At 36.1% G+C, this 27,737-nt stretch overlaps 1 protein-coding gene across 6 annotated transcripts in view; it reads right to left on the bottom strand.

Annotated features, from left to right (window-relative positions):
* The window catches only part of LOC132944689 (uncharacterized), a 382,446-nt gene that overhangs the window by 84,549 nt on the left and 270,160 nt on the right, over positions 1-27,737 (bottom strand). For all 6 annotated transcript variants that reach the window (XM_061014161.1, XM_061014160.1, XM_061014163.1 and 3 more), the window contains one exon: positions 1,623-1,803. In XM_061014161.1, the coding sequence (XP_060870144.1) occupies positions 1,623-1,797 (175 nt within the window). In that variant the 5' untranslated portion in view covers positions 1,798-1,803. The remainder of the gene's footprint in view (positions 1-1,622; positions 1,804-27,737) is intronic.

The following is a 27,737-nucleotide window of genomic DNA, read 5'->3' as shown; positions in this document are numbered from 1 at the left end:
ATCAGCCGATCATAGTTCAAACAATAATTGTACGACTAGATAGAGAGCATAAAATATTATTATAATATTAATCGGCGAAATCGTATTAGAATAATACGTTATAATTATCGTCGAGTTCCATGCGCAACAAATGGTTGGCCGATGACCAATATTAATAAAATCTATCGGTCTGTGCGACCTCCACCGCAGTTATAGCAATTGTTAAATATTGACGAGCGATGCATATGCGTTTAAATATACAATTATTTCGTACGATTTATTTATTTCGTTATTATTACTATTGTTTTTATATCGTATTGCTTCTCCTTCGAATTAATCGTATGGGTACAACAATATTATACCTATACACGGTGTTTAAATACAATATCGCTAGTCACTCGTCACTATGATAGGCTTACAAAAAACGTCCGTCGCGGTCACGGAATAATATTATTCGATAAATGCCCAACGTTTATGTTGACTCAGATGACCCTGTATTCTCAAATGGTATAGACGAAGTAACCATAATATATCCTATCCGTTTATCCCGTGCTAAATTGGTTGTTGTTTGTAATATGTACCTACCTGATGTATATTATGTCTGATCGGTCAGCGACGTTTAGCCGCGCCGATGGTTTTAATTTTCATGACGGTTAATAACGACCTTAAAACATCGTAGAACTTCAGTTCGCGAAACCCAGGATTTCTATGGTGATAAGTACTCGTAGAATACACGTATAGGTATCTGCTCGAATTGGGGCGTTGTGTCAAAAGCGACGGTTATGCGGAAGGGTTGTCAGACACCAACACTGGCTCGTCTCAAACGATTGGTTTATTCGGGGCCAACTGCGCTTGTGAACGATGTTCGATTCTATTTTTCATCGAAAGTTTCTGCCTCGCGAACCGAAACCATATCCGAACCCTTATAATATTATATGTGTCCCATATGCGACTTTGAAATTCGTTTTAGTGTTACCTATATTGAAATGTTCTACACGCGTGCGAGTGAGAGCGCAATAGTGGAGAATTCTGAATCCACCCCGAGCGACAACGTCTCGTTTATTGTTCGTTTAGGTTCCTACCCGATGTATATGTCTGATCGGTCAGCGACATAAAGTCGCGCCGATGGTTTTAATTTTCATAACGGTTCGTACCGTCCTCGAAATCGTATAACTGCAGTTCGCGAAACCCAGGATTTCTATGGCGATAAGTACTCGCATAATACGCGTGGTTATTATCTGGGGCGTCGTGTCAAAAGCGGAAGGGTTGTCAGGCACCAATCTATGCTCGCCCGTCTCAAACGATTAGATTATTCGGCGGGGCCAATTACACGGTTGTGGACGATGTTCGATTGCGTTTATTCATCGAAGTGTCGCGACAAAGTTTCTGTCCCTCGCAAACCGAAACCATATCCGAACCTTATAATATTATACGTGTCCCATACGACTGTGAAATTCGTTTTAGTGTTATACCCATCGAAATGTTCTGCACGCGCGCAATATCGGAGAATTCTGACTCCGCCCCGAGCGAAAACGTCTCGTTTACATCGTTTCCGGCGAACATAATATTATAATGCATAGGATTTTATTATTGTTGTTATCGTCGTCGTCGTCGTAATTAATACAAACGAGGAAAAGACTCACGTGAACAATACGGCGGTTCGTCCGATTTGTCTCCGCAGTCGTCGTTACCGTTGCAGAATTTGTCCAAGGCCACACAATAGCCCGTATCGCACATAAACTCGGACAACTGACAGCCGAAACCGCAATCGATCATGCCCAGCACGCCGCACAGGAGTATAAATCTTCGCACTTGCATCGTGGCCTGAAAACAATATGAATCGATCGATTAGAATATTATTATATTATCACTGTCGTAATAATATTCTAGTAACTCGCTATTGGTGTTTTGTTTTTTTTTGTTTGTTTCACAATACCGCGGCACACGTCAGAATATATTATATCAACGAGAAGTTCGAACTAGACGATAGTATAATATACTATATAGGTTGTAATAATATATTATATTATTACAACCTATTATCTATAGATGGTCTTATTGTGCGATAGAAGCGATTTTTATTTGAAACGTTAAAATCAAAAATTTAAGACTCGGCGGTCAGCTATGATATTGTGAATCGGGCGAAAGGCCGGAGAGACTGCAGCCGCATCATTATATGGCGTGTCGGAAATCAAACATTTAAAGAACCGTTCGGCGATATGAAAAGCAGCGCGATATCGTGCAGGCTATAAATCAAGAACCGAGCTTTAAAAACGTCAAGACCGCCGGCAATTCGGTCAAGTTCGGTGTAAAAGTTTGTTTTTTTTTTTTTTTTACGATCAATGAACACCTGTTGTGCAGTAGACAATCATCGCGGAATGCCGAATTTCTTCGGAAACAACATAAACAGCGCAGTGATTGAAGGCGCGTTTTCCGAGTATAGATGTGTACCATAATATTATGTACCCACACACTCGGAAAACCACGGGGACGGACAACAAAGAAATGCAAATATACGAATATACTTTCAACCTTCATTATCATTTCCAGTGCAAATAGGTAAACACAACCAACAGCTGGCCGAATTCATTTAATTCACACAAATTAACATAAAACGTAACTGTATATATTAAACTGCGCACTTCTCGTTCGTTTCCCGTGTTTATTTAATCTGCTTAAAATATTATGGCGTCTTTTTATCATTATTACTGTTATTGTTTATATCGTTCAATATCATATTATTATGCATACTATATATCTTCATTAAAACGCGTCTCGATGTTGTAATAACACGCGACGTGTCCAATGCGGTCCGTATTAGAATAATGCGACTATAACAATAATATTAATACGAGTAGTCGCTTTTCATTTATTATTATTATTATTATCAAAAATAAAATACCCACTTTAAAGAAACGTATTAAAATATATAACATGTCATAATATTATATGGGGATAGGTACGCGCGTCCATTTCCTTTTTTTTTCACGCTGAAAAGTGTACTTATTTAAATATTCATCTCACTATTTTTACGCTATTTTCAAGTGCCAATAAATTCGAATTTCAACAGTCTATTCTCTTTTGATGTATTTTCAATAGAGACCGACCCTTACGTATACCTTATTTCGTCTATTTATATATTTTATTCTGTACACCCTTGTCAATCCAAATGTTCAATTTAGAATCCTTATTGCACGTATCATTTGTTATTCGTATAATATATGGTATATACATTAGCTGGCCTCGAATTTCACATTTACTGTTTCATTTGCGTTCAATATTTCAACAGCACCGAAGACAACACTTTTATAATATAATATAACAACCATCACACACGTCTTATAATATAATGGTATGACTAGTATTATCATATTGTATTTGGCGATGGTTGAGATAATAAATATAAATTGTGTCGAACTTGAATCATATTACCGGCCGTGTATAATATTATTATAATTCATTTGTTATAGGTATCGATCAACGGTGTATAACAATACGACATAAATCATGTCTTTTTCGAGGCCTGCAAGTCGCGTGACTAATTACAAAGGCTAATGGTGATAAATAAAATAATATGAAAAAGGATGTAGCCGACAAGAGAAATCGCATTGAAATATGAATGTTGTGACAACGTCGAGATATAAATTATTAAATAATATATAACATAATAACATAAAATGGCCGCGCGCAGTATAGTAACTGCAAAACCTCATAAAAACATATTATTACAAACACACACACACACATATATATAGTATCGACTTTTTGCACAATGTGCGTTGTGACTCTTATTATAAGTCACCGCGATGACGATAGTAATAATAATAATAATAATAATAATAATAAAAACAATAACAATAGTGATGACACACATACAATAATAATATACCTAATAACAATTACAACAACGAGTGTGACACTGTGCAGCTGCTATACCGTTCGCTGCATCCTAACCAGTTTTGATCATATTTAGTATACATTTTGCGTGTTAACAGTCGTAAGTAGGTACATTATAATAACATGTTAATATGGTAGTCGCGATTCGTCAATTTTATTATTATTAACCACGCGATGAGCATCGATCTTCATTATTGCATCATCCGCTACAACGACTCGGCGGGACCTATTGTTATTATAATTTCGATTTTGATTTCCACACGTTCATCGTCGTCGTGCCCCCCCCCCCCCCCCCCCGACTTGTGTTTATAATACCAGAGCCATACACGTTAGCGGTTTTAGCCCTTTTCTCTCTGTGTGTGTGAGTGTGGGCGTGTAACGTTATTTCGACCCCGCCGCGATCTCGACATACTCAGCTCGTCGTCGTAGAACTTTGATCTCAACTCGGCGATATACGCATATATATATATTCCGTTTTCTCGTCTGACACTTCTATTGATTCTCTCTTTTAGCACCCCCCCCCCCCTCACGTCGCGTGTGTACTTGGCCAACTATTTAAATCTCCCGAAACCCACATCAATTAGGATTAAGTCATCGGCTAGCGTTATTATAGACATCAATGAAAACGCTCTGACGGCTCCGTCCACTAATTACGCGCTACACTTGTGCGCCGAAATTTAAATTAAAAATGCACAGTACCTACTTACGCGCGTGCGCAATAATCGTTACCTGCATAACATGGCTACAATATCGTACAAGGTTCATCGTATTAAATAAAACCGTTAATTGCAGCTGAGACGATGTTGTTGTTAAAACAGACGCAGTCGTAATATTACGTGATATTTTAACGAGCGCTTTTCTGAACGGCGCGTAAAATTAGACTTATTTTTGCGTTTTCATTTCACTCGGAATGTTTATCGATGATAAAAGAAGACTGGTCGTGCATTGTCTATGGCCCTAAACAAAACATTAGCGTATAATAGCGTACCTGTTAGTATAATAATTATACATTTTAACGTCCACGGTCCATCTGTTATTTAAATATTAATTACTCGGGTGCTGTACGCATAATACTGTTATTTGCGTAGGTAGTAAAGAGTTCAACAGTTTATCTTATGACGCGTTCATTTACATAAAAAAACCCTTTTGCTCACAAATTACACAAATGTTGTACAACGAGTGAAATATATTTGACTGTAAAAAGTGTAGTTGGTTTTAAGAATGAATATTAAATTAATTTCGTTTGGTTTATTTACAAATAATTACCCACGAGAGTTTAAAAACCCGGGGGAAAGCGTTGCGAAAAAAACGGCACCGAATGATCGACGGGCGTATAACATTGTGTATTATGTGTGTTTTGCATTACACCGCGATTACGACGTCCGTGGAGGTAGAGGAGGATTTGGTGGCGGTAATTCATTAGGCAAATCCCGAAACGCGTTAGTTATAGCGTGCGGTGGTATTACCTATATAATATGTTATATAATAATATATATATTTTGTATAAGCCGCGGACGGTGGGGAGGGGGGGAGGGGGGGGCGCAGCCAGCCTATCATCGCCCCGCTGCGGTGTTCCTCGTCGATAACGCGCAGACTGCTGCAGTTGTGTATAGACTTCTCGCGGGGCCAAAATTTAAGAACCACTATAACCATCGGAATTGAATTCATTTGTCTTGCTGTCGTTCCGCTAACCTCGCGCGAGCTGACAAATAACGCGTATGGAAATTAATGGGACGCCGGATTCCACATCTCCAGAGTGTATATTATATTATATCCCCGTCGATTGAGAACCTTTGCGGAATTTATAGCGCTCGATCCGGAGGGCGTTACAAATGTGCGTATCAGTTACCGACCTCTCCTCCTCCTCCTCCTCCTCCTCCTCCCCCCCCCCACCAACCAAAATTTTGGAGCTCGCAACCCCCGCGCATTATCTACCCCGCGTCTCGCCGGCAGACACGCGACCCCTCTATTCTCGCGGCGAATATCTCGTTTGAAAATTGACTCCCGGGCAACGGTTCCTGCAATCAGTCGGATCTGAAGATTGGCACCGTCGGAAATGCACCGAAACGATTGCTCGTCAATGTCGACGAGTCTTTGCATGGCGCCAGCCATAATATATTATTAATACGATATAAATCGATATTTCACTCAACAATGACGATAATATCATAATAGTATCGCGCGCGCATACCTATATTTACCTAATTAAAGTGTTATTTTGTTGTAAACGTGTGCGTGCGCCTAAACGTATTATATTATAAGTGCGTATCATATTACTTTATTATTAACCGTTAAGTCGCGGGCGAGTGTAGTATTAAAAATTATTTCAAACAAGTCGAGACGATTCCAAAATAAATCGCTTTCGTCGTGTACTGCTGCAGTTATTCATATGGCAATCGGTTTCCCATCTTTTTTTTCCAGTCTGGAAAATATTTTCACGATGTGTAATTTATTGAAATTTTCAGTTTCCCGAGTAATTACAATATTTCGGATACAATATAATTCATAACATATATAGAGATTTAATGAGTCATAATAATATATTATGCGTACAATATTATGTACCTATGAGTGATGCGTATACATTTTTGAATCCATTACATCCGTATTCGACATAATACGCATATAGATACTGAAGCTTACGACTTAATATTTTACGGAACAAACACACATGTCGTTTGTCGTTTCTTTAAGCCGTTTATTTTTTTTTTAAAAAAACGGGCGGAGATGTTTTTTTAAAAACTTGTACATTATAATAATATATCGACGTGAGCATATATAAAAGTACGTTTTAGTTATGCACGTGTAATATATTATGCGAGTGTACATATACATATATAAGACGAAAATGATAATAAATAAATAACAGAAAAAAGTAGAAGCGTTAGAACTTAGAAGTTAAAGTAAAGCAAAAAAAAAAAATAATTCTGAAAAGTTTAAAAAAAAATAAAAAAAACATTAGTTGTTTAAAATGATAAGTATATAACTGAGCGAAAAAAATATTTTAAAGTACATTCTTAGACTTTTTCTCTCGTTTTTATATTATTTACTTTAAAACTATTATTATTATTATTAATTTTATACCTTTTCCTCTTCCTTTATATCCGTTTTCGACAAGAGTTATTCCAGAGCAACCGAACCATCGAAAGAGTAGACGCAATTTATAGAAGAGTCAAGCAAAGTAGGTAGGATTGACGTTTTGCTTTTTATTTTCATACACTGAACTAAATTCAATAGCAGGGCCAACGTGCATGTAATATTATAACAACACAGCAAAAGCCTAATTCATAATACTACAAATTTTCTTATAGGTATTATAAATCAAAATATAAGCGATTCGATTTTCAACTTAAAGACTTACTAATTAGCAAAGCAAAAACAATTATATAATAATATAATATTATAACACTGTCGACGCAGTACGAAAAAATGTCAACAGGTAGGACGGGTAGGTACGGCTGAGACACGATTGAGCATAAACACCTTTTTTGCAACACGATTGAGCGAAATTATTGGACACATACTAGTTGCGGACGAATTATTTAGGCCAGGAATTATAACATAACAATTGCGGACACGAGTTTCGTTGTCATAATACTAATTGCGTACAGAGCTTTTTTCAATAGAAACCACGTTAGTTGTGGATGCAAATATTTCCCTTCACCACTTTCTCAGGACTTAGGATAAGCTACTAAAAAAATTGGTAGGTGGGGTTAAAAATATTTGTGTCTTGCAAAAGAGCAATCGTTATTTTTAAAATGTTGTTGAATTATTTATTGTTTTAATTTTGTGGAAAAAATTGTTTATAAAATATTTTTAGATTATCGTCATTATTTATCGTCATAGTTTTTATAGATCTTGTGGTAAAAATGTTTTTAAAACAGCCTGTTATATGATATTCTACTGATTTCACCACGTGAATATTGTTTGCTAATAAATGCCTCCTTTTTAATAGTTTTTTTTTGCTCATTTTAAATTTCGTACAGCAGAACAATTCATTTTCGTATAGCTACTAGTCTGTACTTCATTTAAGGCAAGCGAGTATGGTTGTCGATAAACTGATTAAACATAGGCAGCGGTTTCAAAAGCACAATCTTAATCGTTAATATCAAACAATAATTTCCCAACGTCCACGATCGCTATATCAAAAATAATAATAGGAAATTTCTTATCTTATATTTGTGTCCACAATTCGTATGTTACCTTTTTAGATTTCGTCCGCAACTCACATGGTTTTTGTCACTTTGTCCGCAATTCGGAAACACCGAAATTATCGGTGTATCAAAGGAAATCGGAATACAAAAGATAACCTACACGATTGAGCATAAAAAACTCTGCAACGTTGCCATTTTCCATTTTAAACTATTTTATACAAACATTTTTATTTATATTATTATAATAATTCAAAATACAACATATCAAAAAAATAACATGATTTCATAGTCAATAATATAGTCACATAAATCTGTTTGATAATAATAATAATAATAATAATGATAATGATAATAATAGTTATGAAAATAATAAAATCAAAATATGGTACGAATTAAAAATAATACTGCATGGTTTATAAGTCAACAGTACTATAGAGCAGCGGTTCTTAACCTTTTGTAGATCACGGACCCGTGATGAAAGATTTCTAGAAATCGCGGACCCCCTTACCAATTTTTATCGAATACTTTTTTTCTTTTTACAAAACATCTCATGTTATCATAACCAAAATCATAATAATTATTTTATAGAACGAACTACATAAGTAGACATAACAAAACATACACATTTATAATTATTTTATTACAATTATTTTTTAAATTTTTTATAAAAATGCAATATTAAACCATAATCGAGTACGATCGATCAACTGCACTAAGTTGCAGTAAATATAAGACTGCCGATACTACAGTGCTATACGCATGTAAATTTCGTATGAACAAGAAGAAAAACTGATTGTACTTAATAAATATTAATAATACAATTATTTGGTGTAGAATCTACATATTATTTATGAAAAAAAAAAAACAATAATCCAACAATATTGTAATAATGCATTCATGTCACTTATTGACGTATGTTATGTGTTAAGGCTGCCGCGGACCCCCGACATGAGTATCGCGGACCCCCAGGGGGCCGCGGACCACAGGTTTAGAACCGCTGCTATAGAGTATAGGTGATCGAACACTGATATTATTTCTATAATGATTTTGGAATTGTATCTTAATTTATTATCCTATATATCCCCCAATTTTAAATGTTTAAAATGTCAGACCTTTATTGCTCCGGAACTAATCTAGTAACCGATACCATTGTCGATGAAGCAGGCCTCAGCTCACAAAATTTCGGCCACGTGGTAACATCGCGTAAAATATTCTATGCTCAATCGCGTTGCTAAAAAGGTATATGCTCAATCGTGCTTTACTGACCTACTCTTCGAAACAAACCGATGTGTCTTACGTCAAAAGATTCACCCTGTGCAGGGGCAGTATTATTTATACGACCAGGTAATAATGTACGAGGCACCGGAATTGGCTTACGGGTCTTGTGATGGCCGAATAATTGCAACCGAACCATCGAAAGAGTAGATGTAATATTTATAGAAGAGTCGAGAGAAGTACGTATGGTTGACGATTTGCTTTTCATTTTCATACACTGAACTAAATTCACTAGCAGGGCCAACGTGCGTGTAATATTATAACAATACAGCAAATGCCTAATTCATAATATTATCATTTTTTTTTTATAGATATTATCAATCAAAATAATATAAGAGTTCTAATACGATGCGATTCGATTTTCAACTTAAAGATTTACTAGTTAGCAAAGCAAACACAATTATATAATATTATAAGTTAACCTGGTATGCGGTGGTTGGAATCGATATTTTGCGGTCAACGCCATAAAATATATAATAAATGCATTGACGAGCACAACAGAACAATGATTATTATTATCCTACATTGTCGTCGTCGTCGTGATGAAAGTTATCATCCTTGTCGCAGGAGATTTCCACCTGTGCACTCACTGTCCGGACCATATTATGTTATATAATGTACAGGGTGGACGCAAGACATTCATTACGTTTCGGAATTTCTATTTAAAAAAAAAAATGTGTTTTTTTCGTTTTTGAAATCAGTATAAATACTAAGACTAAATACTATTATGACCGTCGAAAAATTGTAAGACTGCAAGAACAGGAACATCGTATTATTTCTATTGTTATAGATTTGAAAATGTCTCCAAAACTATATAACACTGTCAACGGGTAGATAGGGTACGGGGTATTATCTCTTCGAAATCAACCGACGTGTCGCACGTCAAAAGATTCACCCTGTGCAGCAGCAGCAGCATTATTATTTATACGACCCGGTAATAACGTATACGAGACACCGGGATTGGCTTACGGGTCTTGTTATGGCCGAATAATAGCCAAGTCCCCACGCACGCGAGCGAAACGCATTAATTCTTTCTGCGCCGTGTTTTTTTTTATTTTTCGTCTTTCCATTAGGCTGCCGCTCTTTGTGTACGGCGCCGGTCTTTTGTGCTCGCTTACCGGATTACCACGACCGTAATATTATGTACGTACCTACACGTAACAATATCGCGTACGCGTATATTACTGCAGGTACGCGGCAGATGAATACCTCTAAGCCCGGACATATTATCATCGTCATCGTCGTACTAGAAATCATGACGTATAATAGTACAAATAGGTATATTTTGTGTGGGTATTATTTTTCTCCCGTGTTCGCCCCTGCAGCGACCACCGGGCCGTTTCCTCGACGCATCCGCTTGCCGTACGAGCGGCCGCGGTTCCGCAAAGGCCCGCGTCAAGTATATTACAAGAGCTCCGCAAGCATAATATTATACAGTGTACACAGTAAGAAATAAATTGTATAATACTCTGTACGACTGTACATTAAAATATACAGCGTGCAGCGTGCCAGTGTATACGTGAACAGATTTTCAGATCGATACATATCGACGACCGGAACGGGACGCACACAATATAAGAGACGTTTTTTCGAATAGACCCTTCAAAAAAAAAAAAAATCGTCATTTTACGAAGGAAACGGACATTTTTTACGAAATGACATTTATCGCAAATATCCACACGAATAGATGACGTATACGCGATGATACGTCTATAGCGACAGTGGAAAAATTAGTAATTATTATATTAATTACATTTCGTGTGCCTTTATAGATACATATTGTAAATTGCATATGTATAATAATATAACAACGCAATGACCCATAATATGTTACGTATATATACAGCACGATTTGTTTTTATAAGTGTAATTATTTTTACGATAGTCAAATGCCATCGATTTATGGTTTTTAAATCATGACGCATTTACCGAAAAAAATTACTATTGAGGCTTACACTTCATTATAAATCACTACATATTACGGAAAAGAAGATTGCTTATGAGCTATTACATTAGCCAATAGGTTACTTTAAAAAACACTAAATAGATGTATGGTATGAGTGTGTATTGGTAACCCCCCCTACAATTGTTACCAATCAAATCTTAATATATTTTGTTTTTATCATTGATAACACGAAGCGTGTCAAAATGTCTATAACAATTTTCATAATATACCTACATAATATAAAATATTATATTATATTTTGGCGGTGTAGGTACGTGCAGGACACATTTTTAGATCGATACATCGACAGTCGGGTCTTGTAGGCTCTTCGCACACACTCAATATAAGAGACGGTTTTTACGAACAGATACGGGTAAGAAAAAAAAAACGAACGCCATTCAGATGGAGACACGAACATTTGTTGCGAAATCGCGTTTAGAAATCGCGTCGAGTTACAATGCGCAAAATTAGTAATCATTACTAATTACATTTCGTCTACCTTCATTCACGTAGGCGTAATAATAAGAACACAAATAATATTATACGTATATAGTGCTTCTGTAGTTCTGTAGGTATAACATTATAATATATACATATAAAATATATTTTGGATAAAATACGAAATTGCCCTCCCCCTTCCATAGCAACCAAATATAATATTGATGTTTTACCGAAATTTTAAATTTGAGTAAAATTTAAGAATACACCTTGTGACGCCCCCCCCCCCCCCTTCCCTGATGAGCCCTTTATATATTATAGTATGATATTTTGTATAATATTATACGATGGCAACGCGTATACAGGCAGTGCACGTGAACAGATTTTTAGATCGATACACATCACACACACACACACACACACAATACAAGATACCTCTTTTCGAATAGGTACGGAAAAGACTAAATAAGAATGTCATTACGATTGTTACGAAATCGCGTTTATCGCGAATATCCACTCGAATAGAGTGACGATGGCAAAATTAGTGATTATTACACTAATAATTCAAATATTCTTCTTCTAACGTTGTACACGTTGTATGCATAACTCGCGGCATGACCATTAATGAGAACTCCGTGGTAAACACGTCGACCGAATTTACTGTAATAATATGTTAATATTCCAATTCAATAAAACCGTATTTATACACAACAACAACAACTGCCTCGATAATCCGGCACACTCGGTAATATGACATTTTTTTTTTTTTAGTCACCGCCGACCTGTTCGATTAGTTTTTTTTAGCAATCGATATCCGTATAGCTTTAATATTGTTTGTTGGTTATTAACCGCCACTGCTCACTACCTTGAAAGGTATACTTATATGATATGCAATGCAATTTAAACTTTCAATAACTCAAGTATACTGTTAGAATTTCCACCGATTTTTGTATTTCTAAACGGACAACGATGACCAATATTTATTTTTTAAACTATAATCATTATAAATACGCATTTTTTATTTTTATCTGAATTCCGTTTGAATGTATGATTTTTTCGATAACCCCCAATCAGCACTTTGGTGCCATTATACGTGTCAAATTATCAATGCCATCCAAATTATTGTATCCATTACCAATATATATCGTTTACAAATATTTAGATGAAAACGCTCAAATCCTATTCATATTTTTCATATATTATATCCACTACGCTATATTATTATATAGGTACACGATAGTTCAACACAATATTTATGTACTTGCCTGTATATTATTCCGAACAAATAATATTAAAACTATTATTATAGCCAGCAAATATTATGATATTCGATTTGACGCGTTTCCTTTATAATAATCAACAATTGATTTTATTATTTTTTTTTTTTTGTAATAAATTAATTTGTAATTAATATTATATATTTCATAATAACTAGAAATCAACTATCGACTATGGTTTTATGTGCGCACTGTGTCGCTTTACGCGTACGATGTACAAGTATAATATACCAATAATAAGTACATATAGTACCTACGTTTTACGACGAATGCGAATTATGTTGATATACTATCAGCACATTAACCGTGCAAAAGTTTGAACTATTAGGAACATTATAATGTGTGTAATTGTTAAACTTCGTCTATTATTTTTAGCCCGGCCATTTATTTTACGAAAATATCGATAAACTGCAAAAAAAGTTACGCACTTTGACGATAAGCACGCTAGTATCTCTGCCATTACATTAACTCTTTGAAGATAATATTATAAAGTTCGCCGACTGTTTGAAAATATGTTACTAAAAAAAATAAACCAAACAGTAAGTTGTAACAATATATTATGCATAATATAATGTTTTTGGCGTACCACCGAGTCTTATACGCGAATACGAAACTAAACGATCGATAATATTATCTGAACCAATTAAGGTTATCTGTTTGAACTATAATAATATTATATTATAGTAAATACTTACTATAAATATATATTATACTTTATGTAGTCCAGATTGTATCCCATAGAAATAGAGGAGTAACAACTCATTCCATTAATTAATTTGCTTAAGTGATTTTCGTGAAAAGTATAATAACTCCGAACGAAGTCATTCTGTTCATCCTTAATTAAGCCATTTTGATTATAAACTAAGTTTAAAAATATCGTCGAATAAATAAGAGCAATTTTAAGCTGTAAAAATATATAAATTATCTTATTAAGGGAAAGAGCATAGTCTTAGATTTACAACATAGGTATTATTCTGGCACGGTTTTAAAAATCTGGAATGGATAAATTTTTTCACAAAAAATACAATCATAATATGAGTTCAGCATAATAAATCATAGATAAAATCAAGCCTGGGGAGAGAAACATTTAGTTTTTGCCTTTTGACTCAAGGGGGGAGGGGGAAGTAGAAAAAAACGCCTAACCTACGTACGAGAAAAAATATGGTTTTGAGTTATATACCTATAGTATATCTTTAAATAAAAAGAGATGATTATTGATTAGTATAATACGGAAAAATAATCTAAGGCGAGGCCCGAGCCCCAAATTTATAGTCCTAAGTATAGTTAATCTTATAATAAATAATTAATTTATAAAACGTATCATAAGTGTATACATACATTTCAACACATAGGTACCTGAGTGAAACTAACTATCGTAATATATTAATATCCTCGTGCCGAAGGTCTCGGTCGGTTTCGCCCACCGCATTAGATGTTTCACATCAAACATTTAACTGGTTTGTTATGATTGTAACTACATAGGTACTTATCGTGGATAAATGGATATTATGATATTAACTTGCCAAGTAAGAAATCGCTTAAAAAATAATAATAAGTCTTCATTATGTAACTCAGTCAAAAGTAACTTGACTTTTTAACTCGTTGTGCCCAGCCTTGCAATGACGTTGGAATTGTTTGAATCAGAAATCGCTGGTTTAAAAATCAAAACGTATTGTGTTCATTACAGCTGAACCTCAATAACTCGAACGACAATAAACATAAGACGAATTTTCGATAATTCGAAGGTATGTATTGATCCCTGCATTTAAAATAAATACAATTTTTTCAATAACTATAATTTTTTTGTTGTCTGCGACCTATTCGAGGTCTCGAGATTTCACTGTATTGTTTTAGGGAATAGTAATTTCGTTTGTCGTTTAATTAAAATAACAACAATATAATTATTACTACAAAGATGCTGCAAATAAATAAAGCGGTCGAAAAACCGTCGGCCACCATAGAAACGAAGGTCATAACATTTGTAAACAGTGACGACTACAGTCATTATATAATATTGCTGATCAGTTCATAATAATCTTAAAAGCATAATATTTTGTATTTTCGCAACACATACGAGTATCATTCAAAAAATGGACTTCAATCGGATGCAGGACGAAGCCATTATACGCAGACGACTGAGACGGTCTAATAACACGTTGGTGTCGCCGTCGGCTGTTGCAACATGGTGGTCGCATATATCCGGTCCCATGTCCAGCGAGCTGCCATCGCAGAATCATTCGGCGACGTCGCGGCCGGATGAGAATACGATGAGGTCCCACCAGCTTCCATCGACGGCCGATCAGGATTTGGTGACATTGGACTCGCTTCCGGTGACGGCCGCTGTCGTTCCGGCGCGGCCCACAGCGTTTGCCAGCGCCTATGGCCGGCTCGAGTGGCCTCTGGCCACTGACCGCAGGGCGGATCACAGTCTGCGGTCACGTAGTATGACGTCGCTGGAACTGGTAGACAACGGCGCGTGCCTGCCCGTGTTGGCCGACGAGTGACGCGCAGAGTTCGCGCTGCGGGAACTGCTGGCCGTCGACTTCCACGACGTCCAGATTTCGGTGACTTTCGACCAGCTTCCCGTGACGTTGGACTTGCTTCCGGTGACGGCCGCTCTCGTCCCGGCGCGGTCCACGCCGTTTTCGAGCACCTATGGCAGGCTCGATTTTCCGCTGCCCGCTGGCCGCAGGGTGGTGCAAAGTCTGCGGTCACGGAGGATGGCGCCGCTTGAACTCGTGCAGAACGCTCTGCGAGAACTGCTGGCCGCCGACTTCCACGGCGTCCAGATTTCGGTGACTTTCGGCCCGCTTCCTGTGACGTCGGACTTGCTTCCGGTGACGGCCCCCGTCGTTCCGGTGCGGTCCACGGCATTTGCGAGCGCCTATGGCCGGCTCGAGTGGCCTCTGGCCACTGAACGCAGGACAGTGCATAGTCTGCGGTCACCGAGGATGGCGCCGCTGGAACTGGTAGACAACGGCGCGTGCCTGCCCATGTTGGCCGACGAGCGACGCGCAGAGTTCGCGCTGCGGGAACTGCTGGCCGTCGACTTCCACAGCGTCCAGATTTCGGTGACTTTTGGCCCGCTTCCTGTGACGTCGGACTTGCTTCCGGTGACGGCCCCCGTCGTGCCGGTGCTGTCCACGGCATTTGCGAGCGCCTATGGCCGGCTCGAGTGGCCTCTGGCCACTGAACGCAGGACAGTGCATAGTCTGCTGTCACGGAGGATGGCGCCGCTGGAAATGGTACAGGACGCTCCTTGGGAACCGCTGGCCAACGACCTCCACGGCGAGAACGCGACGGAAGATACAACGCCGCAGACACTTGCGCTGCCGCCCAGAAAATCCGCTTGGAAGCGGTCTAAGCGTTTTGTAGTAAAATGTCTTGTCAACGCGGCTCGAAGATTGTGTTTTTGTCGGAGATCCGTCAACATCGATTGATGTCAGCGTGTCGGGTTGAATATTGTTTTAATATTTATTTGTAATTATTCTATCACAATAACTATGTACCTAACCTTTATAACATTATTGCTTTTTATGTATTCGTTAAAATTTAAAATGTTTTATCATTGTATAACCATGCCTTTGTATACCTATTTCTTATATCCAACAATACCATACCATACCATTGAATTGTTATTATATTGATTTGTAATATTTCATCACATTAACTTTGTACCAATTTCTTATATCCAACGATTGTATTGATTGATTTTTTATGTTGTCTAAACTTTAAATGTGTACCTATTGTAAATTGTAATATATCTACTATTGTTGAATTGTAATTGATTTGTTATATCTATGTACCGTGGTAACCTTCTCCCGTCCTTCGAAAATCGTAAGACGCGTTGCCGCTATCCGCAAAGTGTTTAAAATTAGAACCAGTATGGCGTCTGCAAAAAATACGTTGAATTCAAAGTATATCTACCATAGTATTGTTATGTATTTATTTTTTTGTTCCAATATACTTTTATTAAATACTACCTATATAGTCTTTAGCTATTTAAAAATAAAGAAGGCTAGTGTCATTTTTATTTATCAAAGATAACTTAAGACAATTTACAAAATTTGAAAAATTTCTCAAGTAGCGATTTCCTTATTTTCTTATAATTTATTCAAAAACGAATAACCGTAGACAATTGAAATTTATATCATAATATGTTTATTTTATCAATTCCTGTACTTGATAACATTTTCAAAATATTTTGAGCTATTTACGGACATTTTTAATTTTTAATTTGTAATTATTTAGTTTTTTTTCTATAAATGTCAAAAATTTTTTATTTTTTAGATCAACATGCTTGGAAAATTTATATATAAAACTGATATATTGTTACTCTAGCAGTTGAAAAATATAAAAATACATAGCTACAATTTCTTTTCATAAGCATTTAAAGTTCGAATTTTGACAAAATTTAATATTTATTTGTAGTTAAAAATTTATAAAATGTTTAACTTTTATACGTAACTATTGAAAATGTATAGCAAATAGGTACTTCATAATACTTCATAATTCACCTTACCGGCTACCGTATTAATAATAAGTGATGACAATATAAATATAATATAAAATATCCACACTGACAGACCGTCTTCGCTCAGAATCGTTTTTCTTATACAACGATAATATTATTATATCAATTCAAATTTAACACCATCCGTTACAGTGACCCACTCGTAACCTACTGTACAGCAGAGCGATACCTACCTGTCAACCGTCTTTTTTTTTTTGTCTCTTAAGACTTCGAAATACCGAGGCACTACCGTATATGTATTGTACTTGTGTTTGGTACGAAGCCCCTTTAGAAATTAATATTTCAAAACAATTTTCAAAACGTCTACGTGTGTACGTATCTAACACAAAAACGTAAACACAGCAACCGTTCGGGCGGGGGCAGATCAGCATCATCGTGCGAGTAATAATTCGTCTATATAGACACTTTCGAAAATAATTTCTCCGCACCACATACACGGAAACACACACACACACACACACACACACACCCGTCACCCACCTATATACACCTACAATCCACTGTTTCGGGTTCATAACTTTTATTCCGATCGTGTCGGAGACGCGCGTCAGGGGCGTTTTCGTAAAAAGGTCAAACGGTCGATTTATGTTATTGCGTTTGAAGGAGGCGCCTTTTGTGCTGCGTGAAACACAAGAGCGCGGACTCGTGCCGGGGAAAGCTCCAGCCATAATGATCGCCATCATCATCATCATCATCATCTTCATCATCATAATCATTCATGTTCCTTTCGTATATATATATATATATATATATATATATATGTATTATACGTACAACAATTCCATTTCTCTCCCACGCCCCACCGCGTACGGTCTATCGCGCGACCGCCAACACTTATCCGCCGCCGCCGCCCGGTCCTCTCGCGCCAAAACCAGTGTGCCACAGTGCATGTATACACTATATACCTATCTGTACTGCACGTGTGTAGATTTCGTGCGCACGCGCCTATTATAATATATTATTATATACATAACAATATAATACGTACACACGACGTCTGACAGTGTACAGAAGAAAATGTGTAGCTATTAGCGGAGACTAGATATATATAAATATACGATATAATATATATGTGCGCGCGCGTGTGTGTGTGCGTGTGTGCGTGTGTGTGTTTGTGTGTGTGTGTGCGTGTGTGCGTGTGTGTGTGTGTGTGTGTGTATGTGTGTGTGCGTGGGTGTATGCGTGTGTGTGTGCGTGTGTGTGTATGCGTGTGTGTGTGTGTGTGTGTGTGTGTGTGCGTGTGTGTGTGTGGCGAGTGGTGTGCATTCATCGCGCAACGTTTTATTATTATATATGTCCGACGGGAGAGACGTCCCATTGTGCGCGAGAGTGCGTACGTGTCCCGAAACCCTTCGCGTAATTCCTCACGTTTATGAACTGCGATTCGCGGAGGGGCAAAGGGGAAAAAAATGAGAAATTAATGAAACCGGGGGAAAAAAATATTACACGCGTATAATATTATTATGTAATGATAATAATAATAATAATAATGATAATAATGTTGATAATAATAATAATAATAATAATAATAGTATATAATCCCCTGCTGCAGGAGGAGCTCATCCGGATCGTCGTCGGAGAGTACAAATTGTACGGATTAAAAATTTCGTTTTAATTGTTTTTCTAGACGAGCACGGCGTGCGTGCAGTGTGATCGGATTTTACCTTTTTTTCTTTTTCATATATAGGTATACCAGCGCTGGCAAAGACAACGGTAGACGACGTATAATATTTCGTCGTCCACGCCGTTGCTGTTGTGTTCTCGTCGTATTACATTATAATTTATAGATAATAGTGCACGGCGGTACAGGTGTACACTTATACCGACTAAATATTATATTATTATTATTATTATGTTTAATAAATAATAATACATGCTATACGGGTATTATCAAAACGCAGGTAATGTCAACGTTATCCGATCGTCGGGGTACCATTATTATAAAAAAAATTATAAATACATTCTCTTTGAACGGTGGTCAAAAGTATGAAAAAAAAAAAATGCCTATTTCGAACAAAATCTGATACAAATAGGAGTAAATGTACAAAGCAACACTGTTGTATTATGTGATATTATTCTAGCCTCTGTCGCAATAGTTTAACACGTAAATACCACTATAGGTAGTATTATAATAGCTTTAAATTATAATAATAAATTGTAATTGTCGTTAAAACATTTTAGTTATAAAATATTGTAAATAAAAAATGTTCGATTTCTTTTTTTGATGTATTATTAATATCATCATAGATGCTTGGGCAATGTCGAGATTAATAATTATTACTTGCAGGCTGAACTCGAAATTACCCCAAGGTTAACATGAACCACAGTTAGGGTAAAAACGTTGTCCATGGATTATGTCAATTTCATCCGCGTAATATCGACAATACCCCGACATCGGACATCGCCCGTGACATATATTATATTTTAATTCAGGCTTCGGAATATGTTGGAAAATAAAATATGTAAAACACGTGATTTGGTAATTTAACATCAATATTGTATTGCAATCGTCAAAACGCAGTACAGATTGTATAAGTATTTCAATATGACGGGATAATTATGGAGATATTATTATTTTTACCCAATTATCGACACTCCGAGATTAATATTACGAATTTTTATTAATCGATTTGTTTTTATACTCTGTGTTTTCCATTAGTTATATTTTACAGTTTGTTAATTTTTATTGAACATCTTATTTAAAAAAATAACTGTTTAAAAAAAAAAACAATTTATTGAACAGATTTCCATTTGTCAGAAAAGACGATTAATTTTTATTATCTTTTATTGCAAGAAAAATATAATATTGAAGACACTCGAGTTTGAAACCAGAAATCTTACAACACTCGACTTGAGTAATATAATTTTTAATTATGACCTGGATATTATAATTATCGAAAACGTTTTATTTTTAGATATTATAAATAAGATTATTCTTATTGTATTTTTAAATTTTTAATGTTTTCATTAAAATAAAATTCTCATCGTTCACGCTGTACTTCAGAAGGTCGATTTACATAATAGATAATTTAATCAAAATCAAGAGGTTACATGTTAAATTCATATATAAAATATTACATGATAGAATTTGTTTATTTATTGACTACAGTGAAGGGATAGGTAGGTAACTTTTAGGTATATACAATTACAGTCTATACACTCTCTTGTGTTACAAGGACGTATCTATACGAATATTGGATTTGTTTAGCATCAATTGTTAACAATATGTTACTCAAATCGACTATCGATATTTCCCTTGTTATGGAAATTTAGAATACTCTTTATTATAATACATTTATCTAGCCTAAGTATATTATTACAATACGATGGAATACAAATTAGCTATTATCAAAATAAAATAGCATATAGCCCCAGCACCGGACACGATAAGAAGAAGATCAAAATAAAATAAATTTTTTTTTTTAGTAAAACGTGCATTCGGTTTTTTTTTCTAACTGAGACATTGTTGGGTTTTGAAATATGTAACGCGCGCCTTTGAACATGTTTTTTTTTTTAGTAGAGAAAATGATCGGATAGACAGTGAAAAGGAATACATTCAAATGAAAATCGTGTTCCGAAATAATCACAAAGCTATCTGGAATGACAACGAACTAGGAATACCAAAACGCGCTGTTGTTGCCCTCCTTCATCGGGAAACTTAACTTGTTTTGCACAAACTTGGGCGGCAACAGGGAAACGTGCTTTCGACGTTCTCCGCTTCCCTTTAAATTAGACATCCGTAGCCAAACTTATAAATTATCAAACTTGTCATCGCCATCGCTCTTATACTGTTCGCGCAGCTCGTCACTTGTAAAATGTGCATGTGCGAAAAAAAAAACCCAACCGATACGCCACACATACCCACCGGCGGACAAATTCGATGATCGATTCAAATAACCAACGCATAAAGTGTGCAAACGTATATTATTATAGTGTACAGTACGACACCCAACTCGACCGACCCATTATTGGTTTTACAAAATATCGCAGAAGCGAAGCAAGTGCATTACAATATCAATAATATTATGTTTACAACCTCTATATAATATTATGATATATTGAAATAATAATATGTGAACGGAGACGCGGCACCGCGCGAAATGTAAGATAATAATTATTTATATATTAGATAAATACACATATATATATATATATATATTATACATAAAAACAATAATAATAAAAAACACCCGTAAAATAATAACAATATATTACGGTTACACTGTGTAGGACGCGGCGTATATACTTTAAGACGTCCGAAGTGTACAGAACGAGAGACAAGGGATGTTATTCTTTATATTTATACACCTCGGAGCGTTTATACGAGTGAACGGCCGCCGCAAGAGTTAATTCTTTCGGGTCTACAGATGACAATGATCCATTGGTGAGTTTTCTTAAGCCGGTGGTGTGCCGGTGTAAAGGTTGTCGGGGGTCCTTTGTACGGACGAGCCCTGCCACCATGAGGCTGTACGTCTCTCGTCGTAAGCCGCGAAAAAATATATAACGGCAATAAAAATGATAAACTCCGACGGGTCGCAAAGTAAAACGAATGACCGTGTTGGCCCGCGACTCGGACGTACTTTTTAGTTATAACTTATTTTTTTTACAGGTGCGCGCCCGATATATCACGTCCGTTGTCATTAAAAGTGAAAAGGTTAATGTCAATTTTAATTCGACGTTATGTGCCCACACTGCTGCACAACGTTCAACACGTCATCGTTGGCAGTACGACTACCGGTCTTGTGATTATGGACAGGTACGACTCTCGTCACATTTTAACTGAGACTATTATTCGATACGAATCATACATACTATTACAGTTTCCTATATTATACTCGGGTTTTCACGGTCAGGTTTTCGTTGGATTTAGGTTAATATTCAAAAGTAACTCATAAAGTTTTGTACACAAAAAAAAAAAAAACTAAAAATTATTTAACATATTCAAAATTACCATGTTTCCGTGATTGTAATTAATGGTGGCGTAATAATGAAGAATGTTAATGGGTTTTTTTAAAACTAAAATATACAGAAATATACAGTTAACAATAGGAAAATTCCGGGAAAAACCCAAGGAATTCGCCTTGCAGTCTGCTGTATAGTAGGTTTCACTGTGTGTAATGGATGTGTTAAATTTTATTTTAATGAGAAATCATTGCAAACGAAAAACGTAGAATTTTTTTTTTGTTTTTAGTAATATTACGGTATGTCGAACGACTTTTTTTGTCAAAAACAATGCATATTATATTATAATATTATTGTCATATTTATATAATTGCTGTTAACTTGGACGCTGCGTAATACCACGTCCTAAAATACGTGATAACGATTATTGGTGTATAAGTTGGTTTATAGTGAAAATATTTTAAAATTAGGTGAACACTTTGAAAATTTAACTATGAATAGAAAGTAATAATAAACGTATTGGAGAAAAGTTTCAAGTCCCGCTACGAATAATATTTTTTGTAGAACTAAACAGTAACTAAACCGATACATAAATTAATATTTGTTATGTTTAAAGTTCCAATTTCGTAAATTCTTAAACTTAGTCTGTAAAACAAATGTGAATAATAGTAAAAATATTTTTTAATTTCTTCAAGTAGGTACCTATACAATATCATGAGGAAGCTCGTTTCAGCCTTTATTACCAAGAACAGTTTTCTATCAGCATTAATAGAAAAAAAAACTAAAAGCAATCAAAAATTTAAAATATTAATTTAGGCTTAAAATCAGTTTCAAGTCTTCGTGATTAATATTTTTTTAAATTGGAACAAAACCGATTTTGTAGAAGTATTGCGTAAATATTCTCGTTTTCCGGATTTCTTCCACAGTGTCAACTAGATCTAATATTAGCTCCAATAAACCAAACTCAAAGTTGATGATTGAAGCATTTTACCGGTTCAAAATGTGATGACTGACACAAACAATTTAAGCCCATTGTAAAAGTGTAAAACCAAACCTATTCACCGCTTCACTCGGAATATAAAAATAACACAATGAATTGTATAATTATTGTGTGTAGCTTAATAGACGTATAATATTATATGATGAAATCGAAATCGTTGTTTATTCGTTCCGAGATGTAATAATGTTTTCGCTTTTATGCAATTTACTTTGAACTTACACACTACAGAAACTTGATAGAAAACCATGCGAATAATTGAATAATCTGCACACGAAAAAGTTTTGTCTAGATAGTTGTAATAATGCGTTGGGCATATTACAATACTAATAACTGCTGCAAGTCTCAATGGCCGAAAAAAACAGTAGTTAGTTTTTGAACAATCGAAAAATATTTCAAACAAACAAGAGCAGTGTATAATATATTATGGTCGTATCATCGAATCGCGTACAATATCGTTTGTTATTTGATAAATCATTATCATTGTATAAATGACGAGCGGACGGCGAAGACTGATCGCGTTTTTTTTTTTTTTTTCTAATCGGCCGAAGATTTCCGTACTCAACTACTGCAATAACATTACATGCGATTAAGTCGATCATTATGACGGTGCGAACACGCGAACAACGCATGATATAGAAACAATCTTAATCGTTCACACAATATGATAACGACACGCTCGTCGGTACTGATACTGATACATAGATAGCTGCAGATAATATCAGCTGCAAAGTATCACCCGCAGAGACATGAGCTGTAATAGTGATCTTTCGACGTTAAATGATATCACAAAACAGAAAATTGGGTTAAGTCAATGTACCGGTCATATGTACCGACGAAACACCGAGAAATACGTAATAAACGCGCATAGAAATTACTCGCAGGCAACAAATCGTTCACGTCACGTTTCACGGTGATAACGCGCGTTGGTACCGTCCCACCGAATATTATTGAAACACACAGCCGCAAATTGATTACATTTTTTGGGGGGACTCGAGCCCCTCTCCCCATAGGCCATATTGCTTAGTACCAGAGAATATAAAAATTAGTACTCATTACTAGATTTTGGACTGGGGGGGGCTTGACCGATATTTGGGGGGGACTAAGTCCCCCCAAGCCCCAACTCCCCACTATTTGCGCCAATGTTGAAACATACTATAATATTGTATGGTCAGCCGATGTCGGCGTATCAGCCGCCTAGACTCGAACCAATAATTATTATTTGTCGCCATTAAATTGCAAACACAGAATCGGGTTAGGTCGCGGTCGACCGCGGCGGTATTGTGCGCGAACCGTCGAGAAATAATACAAACCACGTTCGCGGTCCGAAATAAGAGGTATACCTTAGAGTGTACAGTGCGCGGCGTACTGCCGCAGGTACGCGCGGGGGTGAACTGCAGGTCTGTGAAAAAAATACGAAGACGGAGAAGAAGAAGAAGGAGCCGGCGGAGGGCAAAAGGATCCGTCTCAATTAGACCTGGGAAAAATAACGAATTATGAAAAATTGGCGGCGCGTTCTGTGGGGAGGTATTAGCCGCGCTCGCGTGTTCATCGGTCGTACTTTCGGAAACTATACTTAACGTCGTCGTTCATCAGCCGTTCGGGACGACGCGCGGGGTCGAATCAAAAATCATTAGGATACGGATGGGCCGTGGCGGTGGGATTTTATGGTATTTAGGCACCGCCAGCCACCGCGTACGGGTTTCCCGGAGATTGATAGAACAGACCGAGGGGTTAACTCAAACGCCCCGGGGCTTTCCGATAGGGAAATATTATAACATAGTACCCTCCGCGGCGCCGTCGGAATAATATACCTACGCGTAGTGCGCATATATCGCATGACGTGTGTAAGTATACACACACACACACACACACATTTATATATACTTATATGAAGTCGATGAATTTGCGCGCAACTCGTGCGTGGCTTAGATTTCAACACTCGAATAAACTTACCGTAGTTCATCTAAAGTTAGGTGAGCTGACATGTGCAGAATACCTTAGAATACCACAAAATATTTCGCGCCGGTGTGCGTGCGGCGCATGTGGGTGCGAGCGGGTGTGTGGGTGTGCGCACGGGACGCGAGCAGTATGTTCGCTGATTAGATCCACACGATTAATTCGCAAAAAAAAAAAAAAAACTTTAATAACCAGGCATTCATTATTTTTATTTTTAACTCGTTAAACAAACGTGGAATATCCATCCATTAATTTGGCCATATATATATTATATTATATACACTAACTGAGAGCATTCGGACCCTTTTTGTAATTTTATAACGTGGCCACCGCCACCGCCGGAGCAGTTATTTTTTTTAATGCGTTAATATTATGAAACATTGTTAGAGTTGTAGAACAAAAAAGTTAAAAAATAAAAATAAATACAAAATCCAACTATCATGATATTCTCTTTTACATTTTATATATTTTACGCATTCAAGCCAAATCATAATTTATTTTAAAAATAATTTCATGTTCCGTTTTAGATTTTATATATTATATATTATTCACTTTTTTTTATTGTTATATAATTATATAATTCAATTTTCTTTTATATATTTGGTACTAAATTTATAATTACAATATTAAAAAAATCATCGTAGTACATTGTAATATAGTAAAATATTTAATACGTAAAGTTAACTAATATATTGGCCACTTGTTAAAAGTGAGCATAAACATTTTGTGTTTTAAAAATTTATAGCTACAAAAAATAATATATCTAACCCATGCATATAAATTACACGCACATGTTGTATAATACTAATTTAAATTTCCATCCATTGATAATCACAGGTAATGATTAAAATAAAGGGATAGTTTTAAATTAAAATACAATGGATATTGCAAAATAAAAAAATTCCATATTTCATTGAAATTAGTTTTAAAAACAAACATATTAATATCGTACAATCGAAATTAGGTTTTAACAATTAATTACTTCCGGTGATTCATTGTATGAAGCACATAGGTACTATCAAGGATCCAAAATATTCTTTATATAGAAGGTATGAATTCAAATTATTGTGTAGCGTGATAATAATAAAAAACGAACCCGCAAAACAATTAAAAAATTATCGTGTATTGAAAAATCCCATTTTCAGCACTCAAAATAAAAAAATAAAAAAAATTAAGACACGAATGTCCATCTAGGTATATTAAACATGGTCATAACAACACATCTTCCCTATACTTATTATTGACACGCACATTTATTTCGGCCCACAGTCTAAAAACAATAATAGTATTGGCATGAAACTGTAAAATAGATTGCAACTGAACTATTAGTACAAAAATCTGTTATGTGCAAAAACACTGTAATTTTTTAATCTCAGTTAAAGAATATTTATATGATATCATAAATTTTGCCTAAAACTGAAAAATATGGTCGTTTAGAAGTAATACTCTGTATACTTTGGGTATCGGGTGATCGACTCGATTTCTCTGACAAATTTAACGTTAAGCTCTCAATCACGTCCATCTATAACTGCAGTAATAATAAGCGATAAATATTTCATGCTGTCGGTTGTTTTTTAAAAAAAATCATCATCGAGGGGCTCGGCTTTCGTTAAAATACCTGCACAGCTAAAATCACGATTTCGTTTCGTTTATAATATTATTATCATCATTTTTTTGTTGTTGACAAAACGTATAATACCTTTTGCCGTTAAACCGTCGTTATAACGGGTTCCTCGTTTTTTTTCTTTCAATTTTTTTTCTACTTTCTTTTTGATAACCGTTCAGCAATTTCGAGGTCCACTAGGCGTACGCGGTGAAATAATGTATAAAAAGGCCGATGTGATATATGGGTCGGGGGGATAAAGCAATAAATCTAAATTCCACCCCATATTTGTAAGCCACATATAGACGCACGCACGCACGTACCCACACAACACACACACACACACACACACACCCATATAATAATAATAATATAAAACAGACACCGCTGCAGCAGTCTCTTATACGCAACAAAAAATTAGTATTATTATAATATTGTTATGCGTTCGACGAGCTTTTGATTAATGGAGAATAATTAGACGACGGGTCGCACGACCGCCGCCTTTACTCGCATATTATATTACTATATTATATTTTATGTGTACGAATATCATCACATCGCGGAGAAAAGGTGTCCGACGACGGAGGTAGGACTCGCTGGCCGCAAAACTATTACACCCGCCGCCGTCATTATTGTCAGCCCTTCTCCGCTCGTATAAATATTATTCCCGCGCGAGAGCCGCGAAACAAGCCGTCCGCGGGGCACCGTCGTCGTGCGGCCCTTCGGGGTGGCCCTTTCCTCCTTTAATTAACGACTCCACGGGGAGGTGCGCGCGAC

This window comes from Metopolophium dirhodum, chromosome 5 (assembly GCF_019925205.1).
Source record: "Metopolophium dirhodum isolate CAU chromosome 5, ASM1992520v1, whole genome shotgun sequence".
Lineage (NCBI taxonomy): Eukaryota > Metazoa > Arthropoda > Insecta > Hemiptera > Aphididae > Metopolophium > Metopolophium dirhodum.
The sequence above is the reverse complement of the archived record's forward strand: the minus strand, read 5'-3'. Positions and strand labels throughout refer to the sequence as shown.